The sequence below is a fragment of the Nanorana parkeri genome, unplaced genomic scaffold (assembly GCF_000935625.1).
Source record: "Nanorana parkeri isolate BGI_ZX_2015 unplaced genomic scaffold, ASM93562v1 scaffold2182, whole genome shotgun sequence".
Lineage (NCBI taxonomy): Eukaryota > Metazoa > Chordata > Amphibia > Anura > Dicroglossidae > Nanorana > Nanorana parkeri.
In genome coordinates this window covers 161,586-186,831 of record NW_017308450.1, presented here as the reverse complement: position 1 = coordinate 186,831, position 25,246 = coordinate 161,586, and the positions used below count along the sequence as shown (strand labels likewise).

The 25,246-nt window shown below is 41.1% G+C and overlaps 1 protein-coding gene across 2 annotated transcripts in view; it reads right to left on the bottom strand.

Moving 5' to 3' along the window:
- Nucleotides 1–11,987: 11,987 nt before the first annotated feature.
- The window catches only part of FXR1 (FMR1 autosomal homolog 1), a 31,478-nt gene continuing 18,219 nt past the window's right edge, over nucleotides 11,988–25,246 (bottom strand). The window contains exons 6-17 of one of the 2 annotated variants that reach the window (XM_018572946.1): nucleotides 24,577–24,670; nucleotides 23,356–23,472; nucleotides 22,954–23,124; nucleotides 21,959–22,037; nucleotides 21,647–21,756; nucleotides 21,444–21,530; nucleotides 21,145–21,352; nucleotides 18,535–18,738; nucleotides 17,853–18,053; nucleotides 16,777–16,857; nucleotides 14,811–14,902; nucleotides 11,988–12,973 (exon numbers count right to left, since the gene is read on the bottom strand). In XM_018572946.1, coding sequence (XP_018428448.1) covers nucleotides 12,821–12,973; nucleotides 14,811–14,902; nucleotides 16,777–16,857; nucleotides 17,853–18,053; nucleotides 18,535–18,738; nucleotides 21,145–21,352; nucleotides 21,444–21,530; nucleotides 21,647–21,756; nucleotides 21,959–22,037; nucleotides 22,954–23,124; nucleotides 23,356–23,472; nucleotides 24,577–24,670 — 1,597 coding nt within the window. In that variant the 3' untranslated portion in view covers nucleotides 11,988–12,820. The remainder of the gene's footprint in view (nucleotides 12,974–14,810; nucleotides 14,903–16,776; nucleotides 16,858–17,852; nucleotides 18,054–18,534; nucleotides 18,739–21,144; nucleotides 21,353–21,443; nucleotides 21,531–21,646; nucleotides 21,757–21,958; nucleotides 22,038–22,953; nucleotides 23,125–23,355; nucleotides 23,473–24,576; nucleotides 24,671–25,246) is intronic. The other variant, XM_018572947.1, reaches the window with a different exon arrangement.

Genomic DNA, 25,246 nt, shown 5'->3' with positions numbered 1-25,246 from the left:
CCTCTAAATTATTGCATTTTGTAAAAAATCAATATAAATGTAGTGGTAAAAACACCAGTGGGTTTAACTAATATGTTTTTTATATATTAATTCTTCATGGTCTGTGTAACTTTTGTCTACATAATTTGTGCAATTTGTGCTAAATGCTTTCCCACTTTTTCATCTCAAATGGTACTGACAGCTCCAGCACTACAATATAGGCAACCTATCTGTAATGATTCGCGGGCTGCGTTCCGGCGTGGAGCGCAGCCGGCGCAGACACAGTGACATATACTGCGGCGCCGTTGCGCTCCACGGTGGAACGCGGAAGCACTGTGTCCGGCGTGATGCTCCTCCCAGCCGCACTTCCGCGATTCCTTTTAAAGCCGGTTCGGGGGTAAGGTGTTCGCTTATTTTGGACCTCACACCTGCTACCACCGAACGCCGGCAACCCTACAGAGAGCCTGAAGTCTCCCTTCTGCATCAAACCCTGCGTGTACTAACCACTTCTGGTCGGACTCCCCACACGCCAGTGACCGACAGCTGCTATCCCTGCAGAGAGCCTGAAGTCTCCCTCCTTCACCAAACCACCTCTGGACGGACTCCCCCCACACGCCAGTGACCGACAGCTGCTATCCCCCCTGGGAACCGCAAGTACCCTGCCATGTTATGCAATCCTGCATGTTCTTGTTGTGCATAGAAATATACTCTAGCTAAGTGATACATCTACTGCACTAAGATCTGTATATAACTGTTACCGAGCTCTTGCGTTATTCATACTAAGGACTGTAGCGTGATTGGGCAACTGGGCTCTGCCGTGCGTACTCTTAGAACACTTTGCTGCCTATACCCTTAACTCCCGTTCTCAGGGGATTATTAAGGAATACCCCAACATTACTCACTAACTGTAGCTAACTACCATCTGGAGAATACGGGCTCATGATGTCAACCACTCCTAACTCTCCGCCCTAGATTGAGAGCGACGCCAGGAGTGCCCGACTGATTGCCCACTTACCTCCATAGAGGGTGACTAATTCTTGCCAGTTCCGCAGTTGAGGTTCCCCCTCTTAAAACGTCCTAGGTGCTGACACTATCCTTCCTACCTTTAGAGGCCTTCTCCTGCAGCCAAGGTGTTTTGAATACCAAAGTGCTGTAAGAAGCAAGTTTCTGGTAATGTCACATGTTGGTCCTACCTCCCTCCTGCGTTCCGCAAGTTCCTTTTGCCAAATAAGGCCACTTATCATAGTGAGGGGACATGACTAGCACTTGACACTATCAAGAAGTTTCCAAACCTGTAGCTCAGGATTTAGCAAACCTGAGCTGTAGATTGAAACACTTTGTTGACTGTTCATCTATGGGTGTAGTCTGTCTAATGAACTGTACCTGTAGTACATTATACACAGGAAAAACCAAAAAGCAGTTTCGCTGCGCAATATACGATCATGTCTACCAAGTGAGTTGTGGCAAATTATCCATACTCATAGGCAGACTACTTGTACATAAGCGACTTGTTTGTAAGTGATTTGTTTGTGTTAAGTGGTCCAACTCCTAGTGAGGTGCGTAATGTGTGTTGGCCCCTCTCTGTCATCGGTGCTGTCTACACATGTGAATTTTCTGCTGTCTACCATCACTGGTGGCCACTGCGTTCACAACTGCTAGTGCACACATGGCAGAGGTTTTAAATTGAGCTGGGGTGGCCCCTTGCAACTATGGTATGGTCAACCTTTTGTTACCAGATGCAATCAGGGTTAGGACTCCATAATACTGCTAAGTTAAGGATGGTTTCCATTGGTCCAAGAGTTTTGAAAGCAGATAAATATAAAGCATACCATAACTGGATTAAATATGCATGCTATTTTTCTTTAAGGCTACCACTTGAAAGTTTTTATTATTGCAGCCTTTGTGGGTGTTCAGGCAATCCTTGGACTTATATAAACCAAAAACATTACAAATTGATTGAAGAAAATTAACATAATTATTTAGTAACATCCATAGTGATTTTTGGATTTCCATGCGTTCTCAGAATTAAACTATAAGGTTGTGAGTGGTGTGCCCTAGGGATCTGTTTTGGGGCCATGCTATCTAACTTGTTTAATAACGATATTAAGGTTGAAGTTAAATTTAAGTGTTTGCTAACTATAAGAAATTATGCAGATATAAAAATGTAGCATTATTACAGGAAGACCTAGATGAACTAGGAGGTGGGTAGCTACATGGCAGATTAAGTTTAATATAGAGAAATGTAAAGTTATGCACTTGGGTTCCTTTGAGTGATTCTGTGAAAGAACAAGATTTGGGGGTCCTTGTAGATCACTTGGCAATAGCATGTAATGTCAATCTACACAGAAGTAGCAGAGTACCCGCTTACATTAAAAGGGGCATATTATCAAGAGATGAATCGATAATTCTAATCCTTTATAAAAAAAACAGATGTGTCCTCGTCTTGAATCTGCAGTTTAGTTTTGGTCATCAATCCATAGGAAGATGTAATTGAACTAGAAAGAGTTCAACATAGGGCAGAAAAATAAGGTGACTGAAGGAACACAGTTATGGAAAATTATTACAGAGACTGCATTTACCCTGGAGAAAAGACGCTTAACCACTTGCTGCCCAGAGTAATTTCTTACATTTGCACACACATGATAAAATCAGAATTGTGGCTAGAAAATAGTTTTAGACCCCCCCATTATATATTTTCTGAACGCAGAGGCTCTGTAGAATAAAAATATGCTAGTTAACGATTTTCTGTTGCACGATATTTGCGCAAATGTTTACCAAACAAGTTTTAGAATAAAATACACTAAAATGAAATTTAGTGCACAGAAACAGAATATAATACCCAATTTTTGGTAAACTATAAAAGATGGGGTCACGCCGGGTAAATAGATACCAAATATGTCAAGCCTTAAAATTGTGTGCGTCCGTGAAACCGCCGAAAACTACAATAACCAAAATTTCCCATAGGTGATGCTTTAAACGCTTTTACAGCTCATCAGTTTAGTGTTATCAGTGATTGATGGGCCTAGAATAATTGTTCTTACTCCAACGCTCGTGACGATATGTAACGTGTGGCACAATTTTCATGTTTGCGCGTAGACGCATCTGACGTGTGTTTGCTTTGTATGTGCATGCATGTGAGGGGAGGGGGATTTCAAATTTTTTCATTTTTTATTTTTTTATCTCTTTAATTTTTACAAATGTTTTTTTTTTACACTCAGCTTTATTGCTAATGCATAGGGGGCTAACAAGCCTCCTATGTAATAGCAAATATAATGGGACAGGTCCTCTTTATGGAGACATCAGGGGTCTTTCAGCCCCTTAATGTCACCTAGGGACCCCAAAGAAGCTGATGAAGCAGAGATCTGCTTCACCAGCTTCTTCTTCTGTCTCTAGGAGCCAGAGAATGTGCCAGTAAAACCGGAGTGGTGTAATGCACATCACTTCCAGGTCCAGTGATCAGAGGAGAGATCAGCGGCTGGAAGCCGCTAATCGTTCCTCCGATCCATCAAGGGAGACCAGCCGTGCCGGTCCCAGTGGAGGGACAGTGGAGCCCAGGACGCTGTCCCTCCACTGGTATTTAACTTGTATTTAAACAGCAATTGCCGGCTGTTTAAACGGTACCAAGAACACCGCTGCAGCAGCAGCTGTATTCTTGGTAGAACCACTTCCAGCGGAGGACGTACATTTACGTGAACCCGCTGCAAGTGGTTAAGGGAGGATTTGATCAAAATTTAGAATTATATCACAGGTGATTATAAACTGTAATAACCTGTTTCCTCTAAGGATAGACTGAAGAAGACACTTGGCCATGATTTCAGACTGGGCAAAAAGAGGTTTAATCTTAAACTGTGAAAAGGGGTTCCTTACTGTTAGAGCAGTGAAAATGTGGAATTCTCTTCCCCTTCTACCTTTTACTTTAAGACAGGAAGTTAAATGGACACCCTCAGAAATAGTCACCAACGCAGACGGTTCTGACTGAGATTGGACAAAAGTACAAATGGCACAATCTTTTCCTGTGCCAAGCCCAATCTTGCACATGGTACAAATTAGGTCTTGATTAGAAGATTTGCCCAGAATCGCAGGGTGAATCGCCCTTCCCTTGGTGCCAGTTGACTATGACCAAAAGTTTTCTGTATTTTTTTTTTTTAAATGTAATTCCCCAGGAATACTCATAGGCCTGGGCCCAGCTGTGTACTTGAGGTTGAAGCAAAACAATAGCTTTGGACCACTCATCACTGCAGGCGGTGCTGTAGCAACAACTGTATCTTTGGGGGCGTGGTCTGGCCGCGATCGAGTATGGCCGCCTGATCTGAGAGCTGCATCACAGGACCTCTCAGATTAGCAACTTACGGCATATAAAACAGCAAATCACCCGTCGGATTCACTCCGCTAGGTACCGCACTTGCTCCAGCCATGATCAAAAGCAAAGACAAGGCTAAGGGACTGAAGAAGCTGACGGACTTCTATCCGCGGCCTGAACGGGGGATCAATCAAAATGGCGCCTTCACCTCACGGCCCTCAGAAACACAGGGCAGTACAATCCCGGACATGGAGTTTCGCTGCAGACTGGAAGGCACTCATGGAAGGGATCTCCCTAAGCGACCTGCGAACTCACCCTTAAGCTCGCCACGAACCAAGGGAACAGTGAGTAAGAGGCAATCTACAGCCCCAGGCCCCTCAGTTTCAGTTACCTCAGGAGTCACAGTTACCTCAGGAGGCCACTGACACCCCTGCATCAGAATCGTGTATAAAACACATGCTGCTGTCCCTGCGCTCAGAATTTCAGAATGATCTCCAATCCTCACTTTCTGGCCAGCAATCTAAAATTTCTGAATTGGGCTCCCGCACAGAAAAAGTGGAATCGCACTTTAAGGATTATGCAGCCGCTCATAACGATCTGGTAGACGCATATAATGATCAGGGGCACCTCATTCAGAAACTCCAGAAAAAAATGACCGATCTGGAAGACAGATCCAGACAAAACAACATAAAATTCAGGGGGATCCCTGAATCTGTGGGCCCCACCAAGATTCTGCCATTTTAGCAGCAGTTTCTTCACGCTTTACTGCCGAACTGCTCTGGCCCTGAACTCCTGCTTGATCGGGCTCACCATCTGCCTGCATCTGTTCCGATAGATATCATTGCCAGGATTGCCACATCAAAGAGAGACTCATGTCTGCCTCCAAGCAATCTCCTGCCCTACCCGAGCCGTATTCCCACATATCGCTATATGCTGACATCTCAGCTGCTTCGGCCCAGAAACGCAGGGAATTCGCCCCGATCACTAGGGCACTCCGTGACAATCAAATCCCCTACAAATGGGGTTTTCCAACTAAACTGCTGGTCTCTCACCTCAGCAAGACAATCCCAATACTGACACCAGCTGATGGTGCTCGGATCCTGCATTCCTGGAACATTTCTATCACTATGCCTATAGCTGCATCCAAACCACAGCCTGCCAAAAAGGTTCCCATGGACTGGACCTCCCGCTGATCCCAGGAAGCTTGTTCAAATCCAGTGGAAGAATCCGCCTTTTGTTAGATTAAGTTTAAGTTTATTCCTGTTGCTCAGGGTCCTGTGGCCGCTACTCTTTGGGTTTGTTGCTTACCCCCGCATAAGAGTGTGCCATGCACACAGTATGGTTATTCTGTGTTTTTGTTTGTTGCACAGCAATTGTTCTATTAGTACGATTTAAGTTCAGTCTTACTAGTTTTTGTTTTACACATGTATGCGCAGTCTCACTAGTAGCTATATTTGCTTCTGATGGACATTTTAGTACCATGGAATTCAGGGTCTGGTGTACATCCATCAGTCTGCAGGCTCTACTTTACCCGTGGCATACTGTATGGGCATGGTTTGCACATAAATGTGTCTAGAAATTACCTCACTAAATGCCAAGGGTCTAAAAAGACCCAACAAGAGAGCGATGTTGTGGAAGGAGGCGGCCACCCTGCGTAGTGATATTCTATGTGTACAGGAGACCCACTTTTGTAAAGATAAACCCCCTATCTGTAAAAACAGATACTTCTCGCACTATTTTTTTGCCCATTCGGAAAAAATAAAGGAGTAATGATAGCTATCGGGGCGTCCGTCACCTTCCAACATGACCTCCTGATAGACCCGGAAGGCAGGTATATAGCTTTAGTTGCCACGGTCAACAACCGGAAGCTCACCTTAGTCAATGTTTACGCACCAAATGTTCATCAGAAGAAATTTATTGCTAAGGTACTAAGTGAAATTGAGGCCATGCGCAAAGGCCACCTTGTTATATGTGGCGATTTCAACGATGTCCTTGATCCGTCCTTAGACTCCTTCAACCCTCATAGAAAAGGTAATCGCTCCCATCCCTCACTGCTTCGATCAGCTGATTTACACGATGCCTGGAGGTGCATCCACGGTAGTGAGAAAGATTATACCTTTTTTTCTCATACGCAGGGCTCCTATTCCAGGCTGGACATGTTCTTAGTAGACATTCACTCTACAACTCATCGCCTATCTCGCTCAGCCTTTTTTCTGCTAACTCCCCCCACCTCTCCACCTCATGGAGACTGAATTCTAGTCTACTTTCTCATCCTGACATTAAACAGCAGGTCCAGACTGAGATAGGATCCTTCTTTGAGACCAATACCGCTTCTGTAAGCAATCAAACGTTAGTGTGGAATGCTCATAAGGCCGTTATCAGAGGACTAGTGTCAAAGTAACATCCACATGAATGGCAGAACCCAAGGTTTCCCAGCAGAAAGGCACACTGCCCCTGCCAGCTTGCCTTCTGCCCATAAGGCATACTGGAGTCATCTCTTCCTCGGGTAAGAGGCACACATGCACCTGGCCATCAACATGTAATGAGAACATGATTCCTCCGAAAAGGGCACCTTCTTCTATTGCTGTGGTCCAGTTCTGATGCTCACGTGCCCATTCTAGTCACTTTTGGCAGTGGACACAATTTTTTTTTTTTTTGCCATTTTGAGCTACAATAGCTCTTCAGTTGGATCAGACTACATAGGCCAGCCTTTACTCCCCACATGCATCAATGAGCATTGGCCACCAATGACCCCGTCTCTGGTCCAGCGGTTTACTTTCCTTGGGCCACTTTTGGTAGGTCCTGACTGCACTTTTGGAGGTGCTCCGACCCAGTTGTCTAGCCATCACATTTTGGCCCTTGTCAAAGTCACTAAAATCTTTGTTTGCTGCTTTTTTTCTGCTTCGAACACATTAACTTTAGTGACAAAATGCTCACTTGCTGCCCAATATATTCCACCTACTTCCAGGTTCCATTGTAACAAGATATTCACTTTACCTCCCAGAGGTCATCATGTTATGGTTGATCGGTGTATATCTCAGTGCATATACAGAATGCCCCCAGAAATGTAATTTTTGCTTGATCGATTGGCTCGCTGGTTGTACCAGAAAGTATGCACAGATACAAGTTATAGGAATCTCCTGCAAAAAGTTTAATTTTTGATGATACTGCCTAAGACTTACCTTCTTTCAACCCCATAAGGACCCTTTCGCTGCTAAGGACTTTTTTTCATTTTTTTGCACACAATATAATCCACGTTTTAGGCCTGAAAGTTACTTAAAACCCCCGCAAAACATATTTTCTGAAAGCCAACACCTTATAGAATGAAATGTTGGCAGTTGCAAATTTTTGTCAAAGCCAAAAATTAAGTGAACAATGCAGTTAATTTTAGTGCCCCAAAACACAATAAAATGATGATGAAATAAATACCCGACATGCCCAGGTTAATAATTGCGTGCGTCCATGAAACGGCAACAAAATTCAGTACCCCAAAAAGTCCAGACAACGCTTTAAAAGCCCCTGCAGGTCATCAGTTTAAAGATACGCATAAATATTGGCCGCCCTAGAATCTGGCATTCGCGGCGATATCCAACATCTGTAGCATGATCTACGTTTTCTGTAGTCGCACCTAACGCGTGTTTACATGAATGTGCGCATGCTCGCAGGGGACTTTAAACAGTTTTAAAATTATTTTTACATTCATTTTATTCTGGATTATTTTTGAAAACTTTTTTTCATTTAATTGCTACCACAAGCCCCCCATGAGATAGCATATTGGTGGTGACAGGTCCCCTTTAAGATGCTGGCCCCAAACCCACAGAAGCCGGAAAACACGGGGAAGGTGGACACCCTACCGGCTCATAGAAGCGATCTGGCGGCAGCTGAGCCACCAGAATCGCTTCTATTGTAAAGACAGCAGCTGGCTTTACAAAAGGTAAACAGAGTCCGGTTACAGAGGCCCGCTGCCAGCCATGTACTAGGTACTTCACTGGTCACGATAGGGTTAAAGAGATGCAGACATTAGCACTTTACGTATTAGAACACTTAGATGTGTTTAGGTGGTGATAATGAAGACTCCCCCATTCAAGAATCTGTCTGGAAAGGATATGGGGAAATAGCGATTTCTTTAGAACAGAAACCGATAGGAATCTGCAACAAAGGTTCCCAAAATCGATGCAATATGTATAAAGCACTTAGAGGGGATTGTCTCGGAGTCTTCTTCAGGTTTCGCAGATACAGGTAACCCTCATTTTACACCGATTCAAAATGGTGCCCTTTTTGGCTGGTCACGTGACCACCATTGAAACATCGCCACCTAGTGCATCATTAAGGGGGGAGGGGAACGCTATACAGTACAACTGCAGGTGGCTATAATACAAAAGCACAGTACTGTGCAGTCTCTGGCAGCTAGATCGGGGCACAGATGGAGGATTGCAGCTCAGGAAGGGGCACAAAGAACTGTGGGAACCTACAGCGGGACACTTGGAGGTATGATGGTGCACACATAGAGATGCGTTGGTGGGACAGGGATACACCTGGAGATGTACACAGGCACATAGAGACATGAATGAGGCACGGGGGTACACACACTTGGAGGAGCACAACAGGTACACTTGGAGATATGGAGCACACAAGTTCATTTGGAGATTTTGAGGCACATAGAGCCATGCTAGGGGCACAGGGGTACCTTGGGACATTCATTTCAAAGCTTTAAATATAGACACCATTCCTAATGAGCTTGACAAAGAGGTAACATCCTCGAAACGCGTTGCTCCCGAGCCCCCCCCCCCTACTTCACCTACCTGATCCTTCCTCACTTCACCACCATCCCGGCCGATTCTCAATCCTGCATCTTCACCACGGCACGGACACCGGCCCAGACACATCCATCTCACAGCCCGATTTCCCCCACTCGCAGCTGCAGCCCAGCCTGACATCAGTCCTCACATCACTGGCACTTCACATTGCTTCAGCGGGGACACGGACACACTTACATCCATCTGGTCCCGAGACCCCACTTAAAGTAAGTGAACCATTTCCTCTTACTTTCTCCACTGTGCTACTACCAGTTCCATAGTCCCCCTAGCCTCGCACCCTCACGTTTGTTTTTTGTTTAAAGCTTTAAATATAGTGTATTATGTCACTTATGTCATTTTTGACAGAAGCCTTGAACTCAACTCCCTCACTTCCCATTAACTTACATTATATATAAGGTTTCTATTTGCAGCCATTCCTTCTGGAACCTAACCCTGGCGTAAATGGAGGGTTACATGTATGTTGATTTTATTCTAAATTACTTTTTGCATCTTTAGTTTGTGGTGACAATATACCACTTTTTCAAGACAGAACTGACATCTCTTAAATTTCCAGTGATTTTTCCTAATCATGTTTAAATAAAAAGTACAGCCTCAGACTTGTACCCAAAATTTAATTGACAAAGCTTACTGACTGCAGGAACACCATATAAGAGCATGTTTACGTAGCATAGAGTGGTAAAGCCCACAGTCAACGTTCACAATTCATTTAAAAATTCCCCCCCCCCCCCCAGATACAATCCATGCAGAAAACAATGTCTCAACAAATTGTCAGAGTAACATTAAAGACTGTATTGGGCAAGAATTAATGTGGATGCTCAAAGTTCACAAGTTTGAGATCCCACAATTATGAATGACATCATACATGCTTGCCTTTCAGAGCAGCAGACATTTACTTTGGGAGGATGATTCATTTAACATGAGGGTTTTTTTTGTAATTACAATTTTTCCTTCATGAACAGAAAGATCATGTCAGGGAGGAATCTGTTTTAGCCCCACCCTACGCACCTCTGCAGCAACAGTTCAATAACACCTATTTATTACTAGCTATCATTAATAAGTCATTTAGATGCCTAAAAAACCCCAGCTTTTCTTTTTCATGATATTTATCCCTCAGGGGTGTGGCATCCATTGCCCAGATCCAGGTCTGGGCAATAGATTTAATATCATTAGTAAGCTGTAGATCACTACTATAGTGATCCATTGTTGTTTTAAGGGCATAGCTGTATCCTAAAGTAATTATGACTTCCTATGTAAACATAGAAAACCTTGGGGAAGATGTATCAAAACTGGAGCAGACAAACTGGAGCAGTTGCCCATGGCAACCAATTAACTTCTATATTCAGTTAAGATTTGAAAATGAGAGAAGCTGATTGGTTGCCATGCACAGCTGCTCCAGATTGTATCTGCTCCAGTTTTGATAAATTCCCCTTTGTGTTTACACAGTGCAAGAGCCCCTTTTATTGCTTAGTCTATTTGCTTTAGGGCATAGAGCTGGCCCTGAGTCACTGAAAGGCAGCACCAACTGCAGCCACTTAAAACCAACTGAATCTTTAAAAAGGTGCTAGCACCAAAATGCAATCACAGTTCCATTTCTAAGTAGATACTGGTACTTCATGGATTAACCTATAAAAAAAACTTCTAGTTATTCAAATACTGCATTTCAAAGCAAAAGTAGTTTACCAAATTATGGAGGCATTAGGTAAATCTCAATAATTCTGCTTTAAAGCTATAGTTTTACATCTGCAAGGGCTGAACTAATGGGATTAAAATGAGAACAAGCCAAAATATTCCTCTTAAAGCATGTTCTGCACCCCTGGAAGTTCAATTGTCCATAGTGCAGAGATTTCCAGCTGTCTGACTGCTAAAACAGGCATTGAAATTGCAGGTGGAATTGCGCTGGTCACTAAGGACACCACCTCCACTTATACAGAGAAGCCCTTGGCAACTACAGGGAACATTTAAGCTCTTCTGCTACTGTAAGAACCACCATCACTGCAGCAAGAAACTCACATAGCACTGGTGAAGGACAAACAAAGGCTGTATGAAGAAATGCGAGAGAGAAAAAGAAGCAGACAAGATATGCTTGAAAAGTATGTGCTGGAAAGATATTTATTTCTTGGATTTCTGTCCAGTTATGTACTTGGGCCCTCAGTATGTGTGGCCAACATCAGCAGAACCAAAAACCAGGGTTATTTATGACACGATGTAAAATCAAGGAAATCTGTATAGTACAAAAAGGAATCATATTTGTCATCACCTAGTTCTTGTGAATTTTATCAAGCACTTAAATCTCAAAACTGGTCAACTGTGATCACATTATTCAATCAGAGATTATGATGTAGACACATTTTAACCTCCCTGGTGCTGGATGCGCAAGTAACTGAGGGGGTTAAAGCTGAACTCCTGGTAAGCAGCTAAATACAATAAATGACATTCTGGGAAAAGAAATGCAATTCTCTGCAGCCAGTTTTGTAAGCCAGATAACCCTGCCAGGCAACATAGCCAAGCCTTCAGGCTGCACTGCAGCAGAATTTGGCCAAGAACGTACACCCAGCCTGCAGATTGGACAATGAAAAAGTAGCAGCACATTGATGAGATAATCACTCTGTGCACTTTTGTTAACATGTTCCCCGTCAGCAGAAAAGGGCCGACTGGATCCAACTACTAGCCCTCCTGTGCCTATGAAGGGGATCAGAAGAAGCTGATACCAAGACTAATTCTTACACCTGTTTCATTAAAAAAAAAAAAGTTTAAAAAAAAGACTTTTTATGAATAAATTCATTTGTTTTTTATATCTGCCTGGAGTTCAGCTTTAAGAATTCATTACATCTTCCCCACAGGAAACTAGGCAGATAATCAAAAATGGAAGATCAAAGTTTATTTTTTTTTTCTTTTTACTACCTGCATACAAAAACATATTGCACATCAAACAACCAAAACAAAAATAAAAATACCATACTAAGGACTAACATATGCAGTTTTATACAGGAGAAACATTCTGGAAATTGTATCTTTTCATCAGTAGTTAGGATTATGCCTTTGTGGACATGACTACGTTCGGTTTAGTGTTTATAGCAATGTTTGATTTTTAAATACTGTACAGTTTAATAAATAAACCAAACAAAGCCCCAATGAAGAACAGTCACTGCCAATAGCTGCAGATGAGTTTTTGTCTGTTCCAGTGGTCTGCAGTTTCCTCCATACAGCTTTCTTTTTTTAATAAAAAAAAAAAAAAATAAACACATGTATTAAAACGACCAGTTTCCAGACCTAACCAATAGAGAAGTTACAGTTCAGTGCAAAATACTTTTAGACTGCATTTTCTAGTTTTTCCTCAGGTGAAGAAGTGGTTGCATATTGTTAAAAATGTAACAAAAGCAGCTAATGCTTTCAGAACGAATATTATGCAGATCTCCCCAATTCAATGCTATATTTGAAAACAGAACATTTCCTTTAGCCAGCACTTTTTTTTTCTTTTTTTAATTTTTTTTTTTTTAATGTTTTGTATACTATCTCAAGGCACATCTGATGATGTATTTAGAACACAGTAGGTATCAACTTATGTTTAACATGTGTATCAGGATCCCTCCCCTTTCTTTATTCCAAATGGAGGAACTGAAAGTGTGGTGTAAAGACTGGCGATCCTTAATCTATCTTTGGCAAGCTTGTACAAGCACTATTGTAAAATGTAATGTAAAGGAACTGTAAACTAGGAAACTCCATTTTAGGACACCCCGTTCAGTATGGCTTCTTGGTTTCCTCCATCATTTCTTTCGGGGGCTGATGTCTGAGACTTTGAAGCATTGTCGCCAGAGGACCCTCGAGGACCATTTGTGACCTTTTCTGCAGTTCCGTGTTCTTCAATTACATCCTTTACCTGAAAAAGGAAAACTATCAAAACGCAAGCAAGAGAAGTCAAATTCAGACAAGCAAATAATGGAAATCTATGTACTTTATTGGCAGAAAAAGATGAAAAAAAAGGGAACTCCATTTAGATCTCAAGTACAAGAGCATCTTGTAGATCGTTTTACTTTATCTTACTCCCATGAAGATACTGCAGCAGTCCCTTCCCCTCTGTGGAAGAAGCAGTCATATGCAATGAGGAGATTTTGCCTCAAAAACTAGGAACAATTAGGCTGCCAAGGTAGTCCTGGCTGTGGAACCACATTAGGGTAAGTCATAGTCACTTCACTACACGTCAAAGAATGACAATTTCTGGGTGTTTGTAAACTGTTAACTCACTGGCCACTATACCATGGCTAACAGAAAAACATCAAAAAAGATCAGATGAGGCAGAATCATTCACTCTGACCTTCCAAATATGATTGATATCCATTTTACTAAAAAAGCAAACATTAAATATGGACCGTGCATATCAGAACTGCATCTCAGGTTTTGTCAGGATCACTGAAGAGGCCTGTCATATAAAATATACAGTATGTGTTATTGTTAAGAAAAGTATATCTGTAGATTTAGGATGTGGCTGCAATGTATCTTCATTAAAACATAATGCCTAGAAAACCATGAATCTAGGAGATCTTTTCAACTCTGAAACTCAACTTTTGAATAAAAGTAAAAAGTAGCCGGGAGCCAATAAACTTTGCGTTGATATTGAACAGCTGTAAGTTGCATATTTAGCTATATAGTGACTTGTAAAAGAATACACCCCTTTGGCATCCTATTTTGCTTCATTACCACCTGGAATTAAAATGTATTATAATTTGGATTACAAGTAAAGGATGTACACAAAAAATAGTGGATATCCATAAAATAAATGTGAAGTAAATTCAAGAAAATAACTTGTTTAAAAAAATTAAAAATGGAGCTGTGATGCTTGGATTTGTATTCACCCCCTTTGCTCTGAAGCCCCTACTTAAGATCTGGTGCAACCAATAACCTTCAGAAGTCACATAATTAAAGACCACCTGTGTGCAATCTAAGTGTCACATGATCTCTGTTCTGAAAGGCCCCCCAAGTCTGCAACACCACTGAGCAAGTGGCTCCATGAAGACCAAGGAGCACTCCAAACAGGTCAGGGACAAAGCTGTGGAGAAGTACAGATCAGGGATGGGTTACAGAAAAAAAAAAAACACATTCGAAACCTTGAACATCCCACGGAGCACCATTAAATCCATTCTTAAAATAAGAAAAGACTATGGCACCACAACAGACCTGCCAAGAGAGGGCCAGTCATCAAAACTCACTGACCAGGCAAGAAGGGCAATAATCAGAAAGGCAACAAAGAGACCAAAGATAACCCTGAGGGAGCTGCAAAGCTCCACAGCGGAGATTGGAGTATCTGTCCATAAGACCACTTTAAGCCGTACACTCCACAGAGCTGGCCTTCATGGAAGAGGCGCCAGAAAAAAACATTTGCAAGTTTACTGTTCGCCAAAAGGCATGTGGGAGACTCTCCAAACATATGGAAGAAGGTACCCTGGTCAGATGAGACTAAAATTGAGCTTTTTGGCCTGCAAGGAAAACACTTTCTGGCGCAAACCCAAGACCTCTCAAGACCTCGAGAACACCAACCCCAGTGAACAGTGACAGTGAAGCATGGTGGTGGCAGTTCCTCGATACGAGGAGGCGGAGGAACCTCTCACCTAGAAAAGTTGAAGGCATGAGGCAACCCACTGAACATGGGGTCACGACCCACCAATTGAAATCCAAGGCTCTAAAACGAATCCTTCACAGCACCAAGCTACAGAACGTACCTTCTCTTTTTTGCCTTTAGCCAGTGCTTCTTTAGGGAGGTTTCTCTGTCGGCTCTGAGACTCGGCTCTGGAGATATAGTCTGCCACTGTAACTGTGAAGCGATAACAGATTATAACAAATCAAATGTGTGAAGTGAAACAGGAAGCTTAAGCTTTCAATTATAAAAGACTACCCATAAAAGTGACCCCCAGGCAATTCAAACAAACACTACAAACTGCACAAGTATCAGTACATTTAATAAAGTGCAGGTGAAAACACACACAATAGTTTTTACTTGCTTCATTTGTATTATCAGGTTATTAGTATGGACCAATAACAAAAACAAACATACTGCAAAGCAGAGTGGTAACTAGGGCAGGCATTTGAGCAAATTCCACTTCTAAGTGGTAAGTTTTTAGTAATGAAGTCTAGAATTACAGATCACTAATGAGGTTCATACCGTTTGTTAAACTTTACACTGCCAATTATTGCACAAATACCCCGAGCAGTGCATTTCCATGCAGATTAGTTACCAATAATTCCACCCGCTTTAGTTACCTGGCTGTCTATCTTCTGACTGACCCCTGAAGCGACGCCTGCGGCTACGATTGCGTCGCTGGGGTTTTTGTTCACTATCATCTGTAACAGTAAGGTGCAATAAAAACTTTACTATTCTGTAATTTTTAATCCTGGGTAATAATTTAATGTATAAAAGACTCCAAGCTTTAAAAAATCAATGTGTCATGCTTTATAGAAAGAACCAAACTAGACAAGCATACATTAAAGCCTAAACACGGTTTACAAACACTTTCATCAGTGTCATGATGCTTAGAAACATAAGCTCGTCATGAACAGGAGCTTCTAATTATCCAAAGTCTGATGAAAACAAAAAACATGCAGTACTCTGATATTGTCCTAATTACACCAACACTATTGTAAAGAGACTAACTTCTTCCATATAACTAGCCCCTCCATAAATGCAACATACCTCATCAGTGCTACAAAAACCCATTCTAGTACAACTCGTTCTATAACAGCTGAGTTCCTCCAAGAACCTCACTGCCAGATCAAACTGCACATGTGCCAACTGTAAAGTTTGGCTGACACAAGGCATACCCCCAAACGCCTTGTACTGGCAGCTAACCACACAAACAGTTAACAGTCACAGTGATGAGGTAGTACTACACTGGGCAGGTAGGCGACATTTATGTATAGGAGAATAGTAAATCTTTACAATATTTCAGAAATACAAAAATAGGGAACAAAAATGCACAACCAGAAAACCACCGACATAAAAAGCATCAAATCGGTGATTTACAGTTAAACCATAAACAGGATTTGATAAGACTCGCATCTACACTGTAAACATTTCATGATTTCGGAATCACATCTTACAATGCATACCCACAAACACATTGGGGGGAATTTATCAAAACTGGAGCAGACAAAATATGGAGCAGTTGCCCATGGCAACCAATCAACATCTCTCTTCAGTTTCCTCAGGTAAGATTTGAAAATGAGACAGAGAAGCCGATTGGTTGCCATGCACATCTGCTCCAGATTTTGATAAATTCCCCCCATTGAACTTTCTGTATTTGTACACTGGATTGAAATGTAGCATCACAAAATCATACCCAAGCCATTTTCATTTACGGATGCATTATCGGATTCAGTCGTCCCATCCATCAAAGATGCATCTTCATCAGTCCTCCTCCTTTTTTACTTGCTTCATTTGTATTATCAGGTTATTAGTATGGACCAATAACAAAAACAAACATACTGCAAAGCAGAGTGGTAACTAGGGCAGGCATTTGAGCAAATTCCACTTCTAAGTGGTAAGTTTTTAGTAATGAAGTCTAGAATTACAGATCACTAATGAGGTTCATACCGTTTGTTAAACTTTACACTGCCAATTATTGCACAAATACCCCGAGCAGTGCATTTCCATGCAGATTAGTTACCAATAATTCCACCCGCTTTAGTTACCTGGCTGTCTATCTTCTGACTGACCCCTGAAGCGACGCCTGCGGCTACGATTGCGTCGCTGGGGTTTTTGTTCACTATCATCTGTAACAGTAAGGTGCAATAAAAACTTTACTATTCTGTAATTTTTAATCCTGGGTAATAATTTAATGTATAAAAGACTCCAAGCTTTAAAAAATCAATGTGTCATGCTTTATAGAAAGAACCAAACTAGACAAGCATACATTAAAGCCTAAACACGGTTTACAAACACTTTCATCAGTGTCATGATGCTTAGAAACATAAGCTCGTCATGAACAGGAGCTTCTAATTATCCAAAGTCTGATGAAAACAAAAAACATGCAGTACTCTGATATTGTCCTAATTACACCAACACTATTGTAAAGAGACTAACTTCTTCCATATAACTAGCCCCTCCATAAATGCAACATACCTCATCAGTGCTACAAAAACCCATTCTAGTACAACTCGTTCTATAACAGCTGAGTTCCTCCAAGACCCTCACTGCCAGATCAAACTGCACATGTGCCAACTGTAAAGTTTGGCTGACACAAGGCATACCCCCAAACGCCTTGTACTGGCAGCTAACCACACAAACAGTTAACAGTCACAGTGATGAGGTAGTACTACACTGGGCAGGTAGGCGACATTTATGTATAGGAGAATAGTAAATCTTTACAATATTTCAGAAATACAAAAATAGGGAACAAAAATGCACAACCAGAAAACCACCGACATAAAAAGCATCAAATCGGTGATTTACAGTTAAACCATAAACAGGATTTGATAAGACTCGCATCTACACTGTAAACATTTCATGATTTCGGAATCACATCTTACAATGCATACCCACAAACACATTGGGGGGAATTTATCAAAACTGGAGCAGACAAAATATGGAGCAGTTGCCCATGGCAACCAATCAACATCTCTCTTCAGTTTCCTCAGGTAAGATTTGAAAATGAGACAGAGAAGCCGATTGGTTGCCATGCACATCTGCTCCAGATTTTGATAAATTCCCCCCATTGAACTTTCTGTATTTGTACACTGGATTGAAATGTAGCATCACAAAATCATACCCAAGCCATTTTCATTTACGGATGCATTATCGGATTCAGTCGTCCCATCCATCAAAGATGCATCTTCATCAGTCCTCCTCCTGCGTGATCGCCTGCGGCGGTTAGTGCTGTTGTGAGACTCGCTTGCGTCAGTATCTGCTGTCTGGTCTGATTCTGTGTTGTCAAGTAAGCTGTATGGGTTGCTGTCAGGATCCTTGAGAACTGGGCATGAAAACAGCCTAGTCAGCTTTTGCAAAATCTTGTCTTCTAAAGACATTTGTCATAAGAAGTTTAAAATATATACCTTAAATAAAAACCCTGCAAAAGTAGAAACCCAAAGCACCTTGGGAGATATGTGCAATATATATTAGCCCATGTGAAGTCCTTTTCTTTGGAAACACAACTGTCTACACTTAAAATTGAAGCAGTCAGTCCAATAGACTTCTATTGGTTGGCTACTTTAATTCAAGGAACATGCAGGGACTGCAAGCTGCAGCTAAGAGAAAGACTGTTGCTATCAGCTTTCGCAGCAGCATATGTAGCAAAGGACTCCACAGAAGCAAGTGTTAAGCACATTGCACTCACAATCCAGAGTGTTTTGAATTATTTTGAATTCAAGCTATATTTCTAAGGTCCTTTAGCATTCATGATTTAAGTAATAGAACTAAGGAAAAAAACTAGCACACAAGTAAAATAACTGTACCAGAGCTAATAGAAGATTTGCCACCCCTAGATCCCCCACGCCCTCGTCCAGCAGATCCGCTCCGACCTCTGCCTCCAGGACGCCTTCGACTGTCTCTTTGTTGGCGACTCTCGCGATCGTCTTCACCAGCTAGTGACCAGTCACTTAGCTCATCTTTCCTTTCTGATTCAGTCTCAGAGGGATTGGACAGCTCAGAGTTCGTACCTTGTACAAAAAATTGAATTTTAAAGATTTGTAATGCTAAAAAAGGTAAGAATCCAAGTAACAGTAAAAGGCAATAATTATTTATTTATTTTTCTCCACAAAAACAAATGTAAATAAAAGATAACACTTCGTATGTGTATTCAAATCAAGATGAATCGGAGGCTAGGTTCAAACCTAGGCGTTTGCGCCGACAAGCTTTTTTTGCATGATTTTGCTTTGAAAACTGTGCTGCCTCCAATGCATAGCGATGTCTTTGGGACCACAAACACCCGAAAATAGCTCCTGCACCTCTTTGCGCGGCCGAAATCGCCTAAGGTGTGAACTTCAATGGGAATCTGTATTTGCGGGGATTCGCCTAGGTGTGAAGCAAGCCTTAAATAAATCACATAAGGGGAAAGATACTCCGATAACTGGTATAAGGAAGGCGCTAACCCTTGGTAGGACAATGCAAGAAAATGCACACAGAAAAGGCAAAGAATTGGGCCGTTTACTCTGCCGCTTTCTACAACTCTTCAAGGAACCTTTTGGATTCTGTACACTCAGTTGTTTCACCACATAGGAGTCAGAAAATATCAGCTCAACTGCAAGCAGGTTTTGGCATCATGTATACTTTTTAGCTAAAAGAAGCAACCAATAGGATTCCCCCTTTCATTCTCCAATACTATACTGGAAACCCGAAAAGGGAGTGTGATTGTCTATGGGCAACAAGAACAGTTTGTATCTAACATTTACACATGCTTTAAGAGCGAACCTTGTTCAGAAGCAACAGACTACTGGTTAACTAGAGCATAACGAAATTGACAGTGGAGAGTAACCAAGACAGAGTTGTCTTTTACTTGTAGTCTCTTATTACTTTGCTGTACTCATAAGAAATATGCTCAAAATATTCGAGGCTTGCTCATATGCTCTCTAGATTCTTACAGAAATGTGCACTAAAGTGTAGACAGGGCTATGGATCAAACATTGGGTCACTTTCAGATGAGGTCCTGCGGTCAGTCCAGGTGTCCCTGCCTCCCATCTGCTCATTTCTCTTACAAAGAACATATCGCAGAGATTATGTGAAATGTTCAAAATGTGGTTTGGAAAAAGGATCTCCAATTCATTTATTGTGGCGTTGCCCAAAATTGGCGAGATACTGCAATGCAGTTATTAGTGTGGGGATTCTGTTATTGCAACTTTAATTTCCAATATTCCACTTTTTATTTTTGAGTCCTCTGTGTTGGACTTCTTTGTTATGAAACAGGTATCCCTTACCCCACTGCGGAGACATGGGCTATGGAATTGGACCGCTTATCTATGGACCCGCTGATCGCCTATAAGTGAAACACCCGGTAACGGGTGTGTTTAATCGTCGGGTCTTTTCTGCCCGTGCGTGCCCGCTAGGGGGCACGCGCGAGCAGAAAAAAATTGCCGTCTGGAGACGGCAACCCGCAGATGCTGCAGTGCCGTCTGTCCGTTTTTTTACTACGGGCGGACGGCAAGAGGTTCAGAAAATCAATTAGCACCGAGGCACCCTTGACAAGCATTTGATGATCTGGAACAGATGGCTTGCCCTATTTTTACCCAACCCTTGTTACACACCTAACCTTATCAGTTTATGAGTACCTGAATTATTTACAACTAATGCATGCATGCTGCCAGATGATACCATTCCATCATCACCACGCATTATGTGCCCGTAAGAGATACACTGTAGGCCAAAAAAAGGTAATCAACGGGATTTTGGGCAGTGTTATGATCTGGGGGTTGCTTCAGTTGGTCAGGTCTAGGTTCAGCAATGTTATGCGCCAAAAAAGGAGGTCAGCTGCACACCTGAATATACTGAATGGTATATTCAGGTGGTACAGGTTTTTCCATCAATGGATTTTTTTTCTCCCCTGATGGCACAGGCATATTCCAAGATGACAATGCCAGGATCCTTCAGGCTCAGATTGAGAGAGTGGTTCAGGGAGCACGAGATCATTTTTACACATGGATTGGCCACCACAGAGTCCAGACCTTAATCCCATTGAGAATCTTTGGGATGTGCTGGAGAAGACTTTACGCAATGGTCCAACTCTCCCATCATCACTGCAAGATCTTGGTGAAAAACTAATGCAACTCTGCACAGAAATAAATATTGTGACATTGCATAAGTTCACATTGCCACGGTAAATGCATGCTGTTATCAAAGCTAAAGGCGGTCCAATGAAGATTGTGAAATTTTTTGGCCAGGCAGTATATGTTTTGACTACTATATTTTGGATATCTGTGCCTTTATTGTCTTGGACTCTGTCCATTTGATGTCTGTACAGTTTGTTTTTAAGTTATCTTGTTATCCAAACTTTGAAATCAATAAAAAAAATCGGAGTTGAAAAAAAATATATACATTACAAGGCTAAAAAATAACTTCAGGCAAAGACATACCATAACCAGATGTGTAATTTGGGCCCCTGCGTCCTCGGCCCCTTCCACTATAAGATCTGCTTCCACGGACAGAAGAGGCAGTGCTTTCATCAGTTGCATAACCCTTTTCTTTTTCTGGTCCTCTGCTTGAAGATGGCCGGAAACCCATACCAATTTGACGAAGCTGCTCATCAATTTGAAGTCTTTCCATTCTTAGCTGCTCTACCTCCTGAGTTTTCAAAAAAGCACAAGTATACATTAACTTTTCTTTTCATCACCACAGCTATTCTCAAGGACATCAGCTAAGAGTTTAAACTTACTTTAAGATAGGCAATGTGATACTCCAGAAGAACCTGGACATTCCCAATGCTCTCCTTTGTTCCTACAAAAACAAATGGAACCATGCCCTGCAGAGATAAACATAAGCCACTGAATGAATGCACGTGACAGGCAAAGAAATGACTAATAAAAGGTTTTAATTTTTTTTTAAGTTTAAAAAAAAAAAAAAAGTTACCAAACTCACATCTTCACGGGGTAACTTTGTTTCATTGTCTCCTTCAATCCTCACCCGTACAACTCCAGATTTATCCACAATTTCTTGAATTACTTTTCCATTTTTGCCAATGACTTTTCCTGAAGATAAAATGGCATACACAATTATATACAATCAAATGAATGTGTAACCCTAACCCCCAGAATTTAGCACTCATTCTCTTAATCTTTCTCGAGTGGGTGCACATTACATTGTTTTTCCCCAAGACATAGGGACATTTTATAAATTATTTTGTAGGATTTTAAAATGTCAAAATATCCAGCATAGACAAAACATTCTTACCAACAAGATTTCTGGGAACTTGAATGAAGTCCTCTACAAACTCCAAGTAACTTCGTGCTTTCTTTACTGCTTCTGCACTCTACAAAAGCAAGCCAAATGTTTAAGCTTACAATACTGTATGAAACGGGTGCTTCAGTTACGTTTCTATTAAACTAACCTTGTCATAAGCAGCAATGTGCCACTGCCAAACACCTCCCTAAAATGCTAGCTGCCATGCTGTGATACTAACCCTAATGTGCATGCTTGTTCCTACGTCAGTGACTAATCCTTCGTTCACACCTCTGCGCTGCGACATCACAAAGGTGCTGTAAGATGTGCTGCAGGATGGGAGGTAGACAACCAATTCATTTTAATGGGCTGCCTACTGCAGCTAAAATGCAGTAAAAGAAGAAGTCCATGCACTTTTTTTTTTAAATTGCATAATAGATTACAATGCAATGTGGTGAGATACAACACACATGCACTCAACTTTATAGTGTACGGTTTTATATTTAATTTTTAGCTTTGGACTGGAGAGGCAAGGAACAGTATAGTGATTTTTATTGCTGCATGCCCGATTCACTCTCTCTACCTTTGTTACTGGGAATGTGATGAGAAACCCAAAATTTAATGGCTGCCTCTAGAACAAGAGGCGAGATGTCTCTCAGTCCCTGTTAGAGAGGGACAAAAAAAAATGGCTAGAAACATAATTTAATTGTAAAGTGAAGACATTGGAGGGGGATTTATCAAAACTGGAGTAGACAAAATCTGGAACAGCTGTGCACAGCAACCAATCAGCTTCTCTCTCTCATTTTCAAATCTTAACTGAACAAACGCTGATTGGTTGCCATGGGCAACTGCTCCAGTTTCTGTTTGCCCCAGTTTTGATCAAAATCCCCCATTGTGTCCTAGTATCCATTCGTCTGAACTTATTACTATAAAAAAAAACCAGAAAAAAAAAGGGGCCAAAAAAAAAAAAAAAAAAAAAAAAAAAATTTTTTTAGGAAGATACTAACCTCACCGTAGATTCGAAACGTTCCACTGTCTTCTTCTAACTCGATAGCTGTGATACCTGGAACCTTCCTGGCTTGCTGGATGTTATTTCCATGTGTACCTATTGCCAGCCCCATTAAATCTTCTCGGACAACAAATTCTTCATGAAATGCTGCTGCAAGTTGTTTTGTACACTAGAAACAATAAAAGTTTGTAAGCACAATATGAGGTTGTTGACCCACAATGTTGACATACATCCCACTGTTATTAGCAGACATCTTAATGCAAAACTATATGTTTGGCGAGCAATCGCAAATTTCAAAACAGATCTCAACACGTCTAGCTACTAATGACAAGTGAGAAAACAACAGTGCCTATTAAAGATTTGCATGAGGGCTTACATTATACTCTCAGGTAATACTTACTTCTAAATGTTTGGTGGCTTCCTCATTTCTTGACATGAGCATCAGTTTTGTGCGAATACTGCGTAAGTGCATGTCACTTAGTATATTTACCCGCTTTACTGTTGCTTCACTTGCAGACTTTAAATATATATAAAAAGACAATGAGAAAGAATATAAATGCACTTAACACATAACAGAATGTCTTCAGCAAATGGCTAAAAACAGCTTGTTACCAGTGACAGATAATTACCTAGATAGACAGCACAATACTGTGTGTAAATAGGGCAAGGATAGGGTTTCACATTACAATTCAACAAAAACAAAAAACTGAATTTATTTTATTTTCAGTATTTTGTAAACTTGTGAATAAAAAAAAATAAAAACAAATCATCATTGTGTAAATAACTGAATCAAAATATGTTAATGCTTTAATACATTTTTACATATGTAAATGGCAGCAGTTTAAAAATTTGCTTATTTCATATGCCCAGTACTACAAAAATGTTTGTGTTTTATTGCTTTTTGCAATCTTTGCAAGAGGTGACTCCTTAAACTCAGCCCCTATGTGGCGGATATCTCAAGGTAAGAGAAACTGTCGTTACACTTAAAGCTCTATAGTGGCTAATATACAAATATCTAGGTTTGCTTCAATATAGAAGACATGTACCAGCAAGCTTGCAAAAATAATAAAGCTGAATACAAATGCATTTTAATGTGGACACTGCAATAACTCCAACTATGTGCCATGACCATGTATTACAGGTTGGGGGAATTTTAGCACTTTAGGTAATTATTTGTTTTACATTTCAGTGGTTTGAGTAAAATGATGTTTGCCCCACATAACAGTAATTTGTAGATTTGCAAACGTCAGAATTAGAGATTTCACTGCACCTCAACAAAACAGCAATTTTATCCTCTATACCGATATTGGACCCAATTACAACAATATATAAAACATGGTCTCTGGTAACAGAGGACTTCAGTTGTTGAAGAGCCTTTAACTTGACAGATCTGTCTGACATCAGACCCCAGACTCCTTTCTGCCGAGACCAAAGTACTAATGCCTGGTATCTGACAAGCAGTCCAAAGGAGCCCAGAGTCCAACTTTCCCCCAAACACACCTTAATAAGTTACATATTCGCAATAGTTCAGATTTAATGTTCAAATATAGGTCCATCTTAGTGCAGCCAAGTTGCTTTGCCCGTCTGTACTTGAGTGTGAACAGCTTTAGCACATCCTTACCAGTATAATCAATTGATTAGATTCTGCACTAAAATATACACGACATGCTCCTACAGCTTTCTTGAATTCCTTATGCACACTCTCACTGGCACACCTGTAATAAAAAAAAAAAAAAAAAAAAGAGGTTTTAGAAAAGTTGATGGACGCAATTTCAACTGTTCAAGAGTACTAGTAAAGAATTTGAACTGCCATGAAAAGAATAGTGTAGACACCCCTGTCTGCACAAAGTTCAGTTATCTTCAGAGCATAACAGGAGCTCTAAAAAGTGAGATCTTTGCCCTGCTCAACATTGGTCAGGTACAGTAGCGTACAATACTGCTGGATCAACAGTGAAATGCTGGAGGTATGGGCAAATGCCAACTTTGTAAACCAAGTTGCTGTAAGTATATACTGGGAGTCCAGAGTTGGCACCTCTGGCTGTTTGCAATAATATCGGATAGTATATTGTATTGGTAATCTACACTTTGCTGAAGTATTATGGTACCAAAAAACAAAAAAAAAACAAAGAAAACACCTACTGCATATGTCCAATAACCCATCTTATACAGAACTGCAGCAGCACAAATATTTTAAAGTATTTTTTTGAGCAACGGAGTTAGCAAATTGTGAATCACACTCTTCACTTTTAATTATTTTAGCTAAAAATGTTTTGACATTCTGTGGTATATAA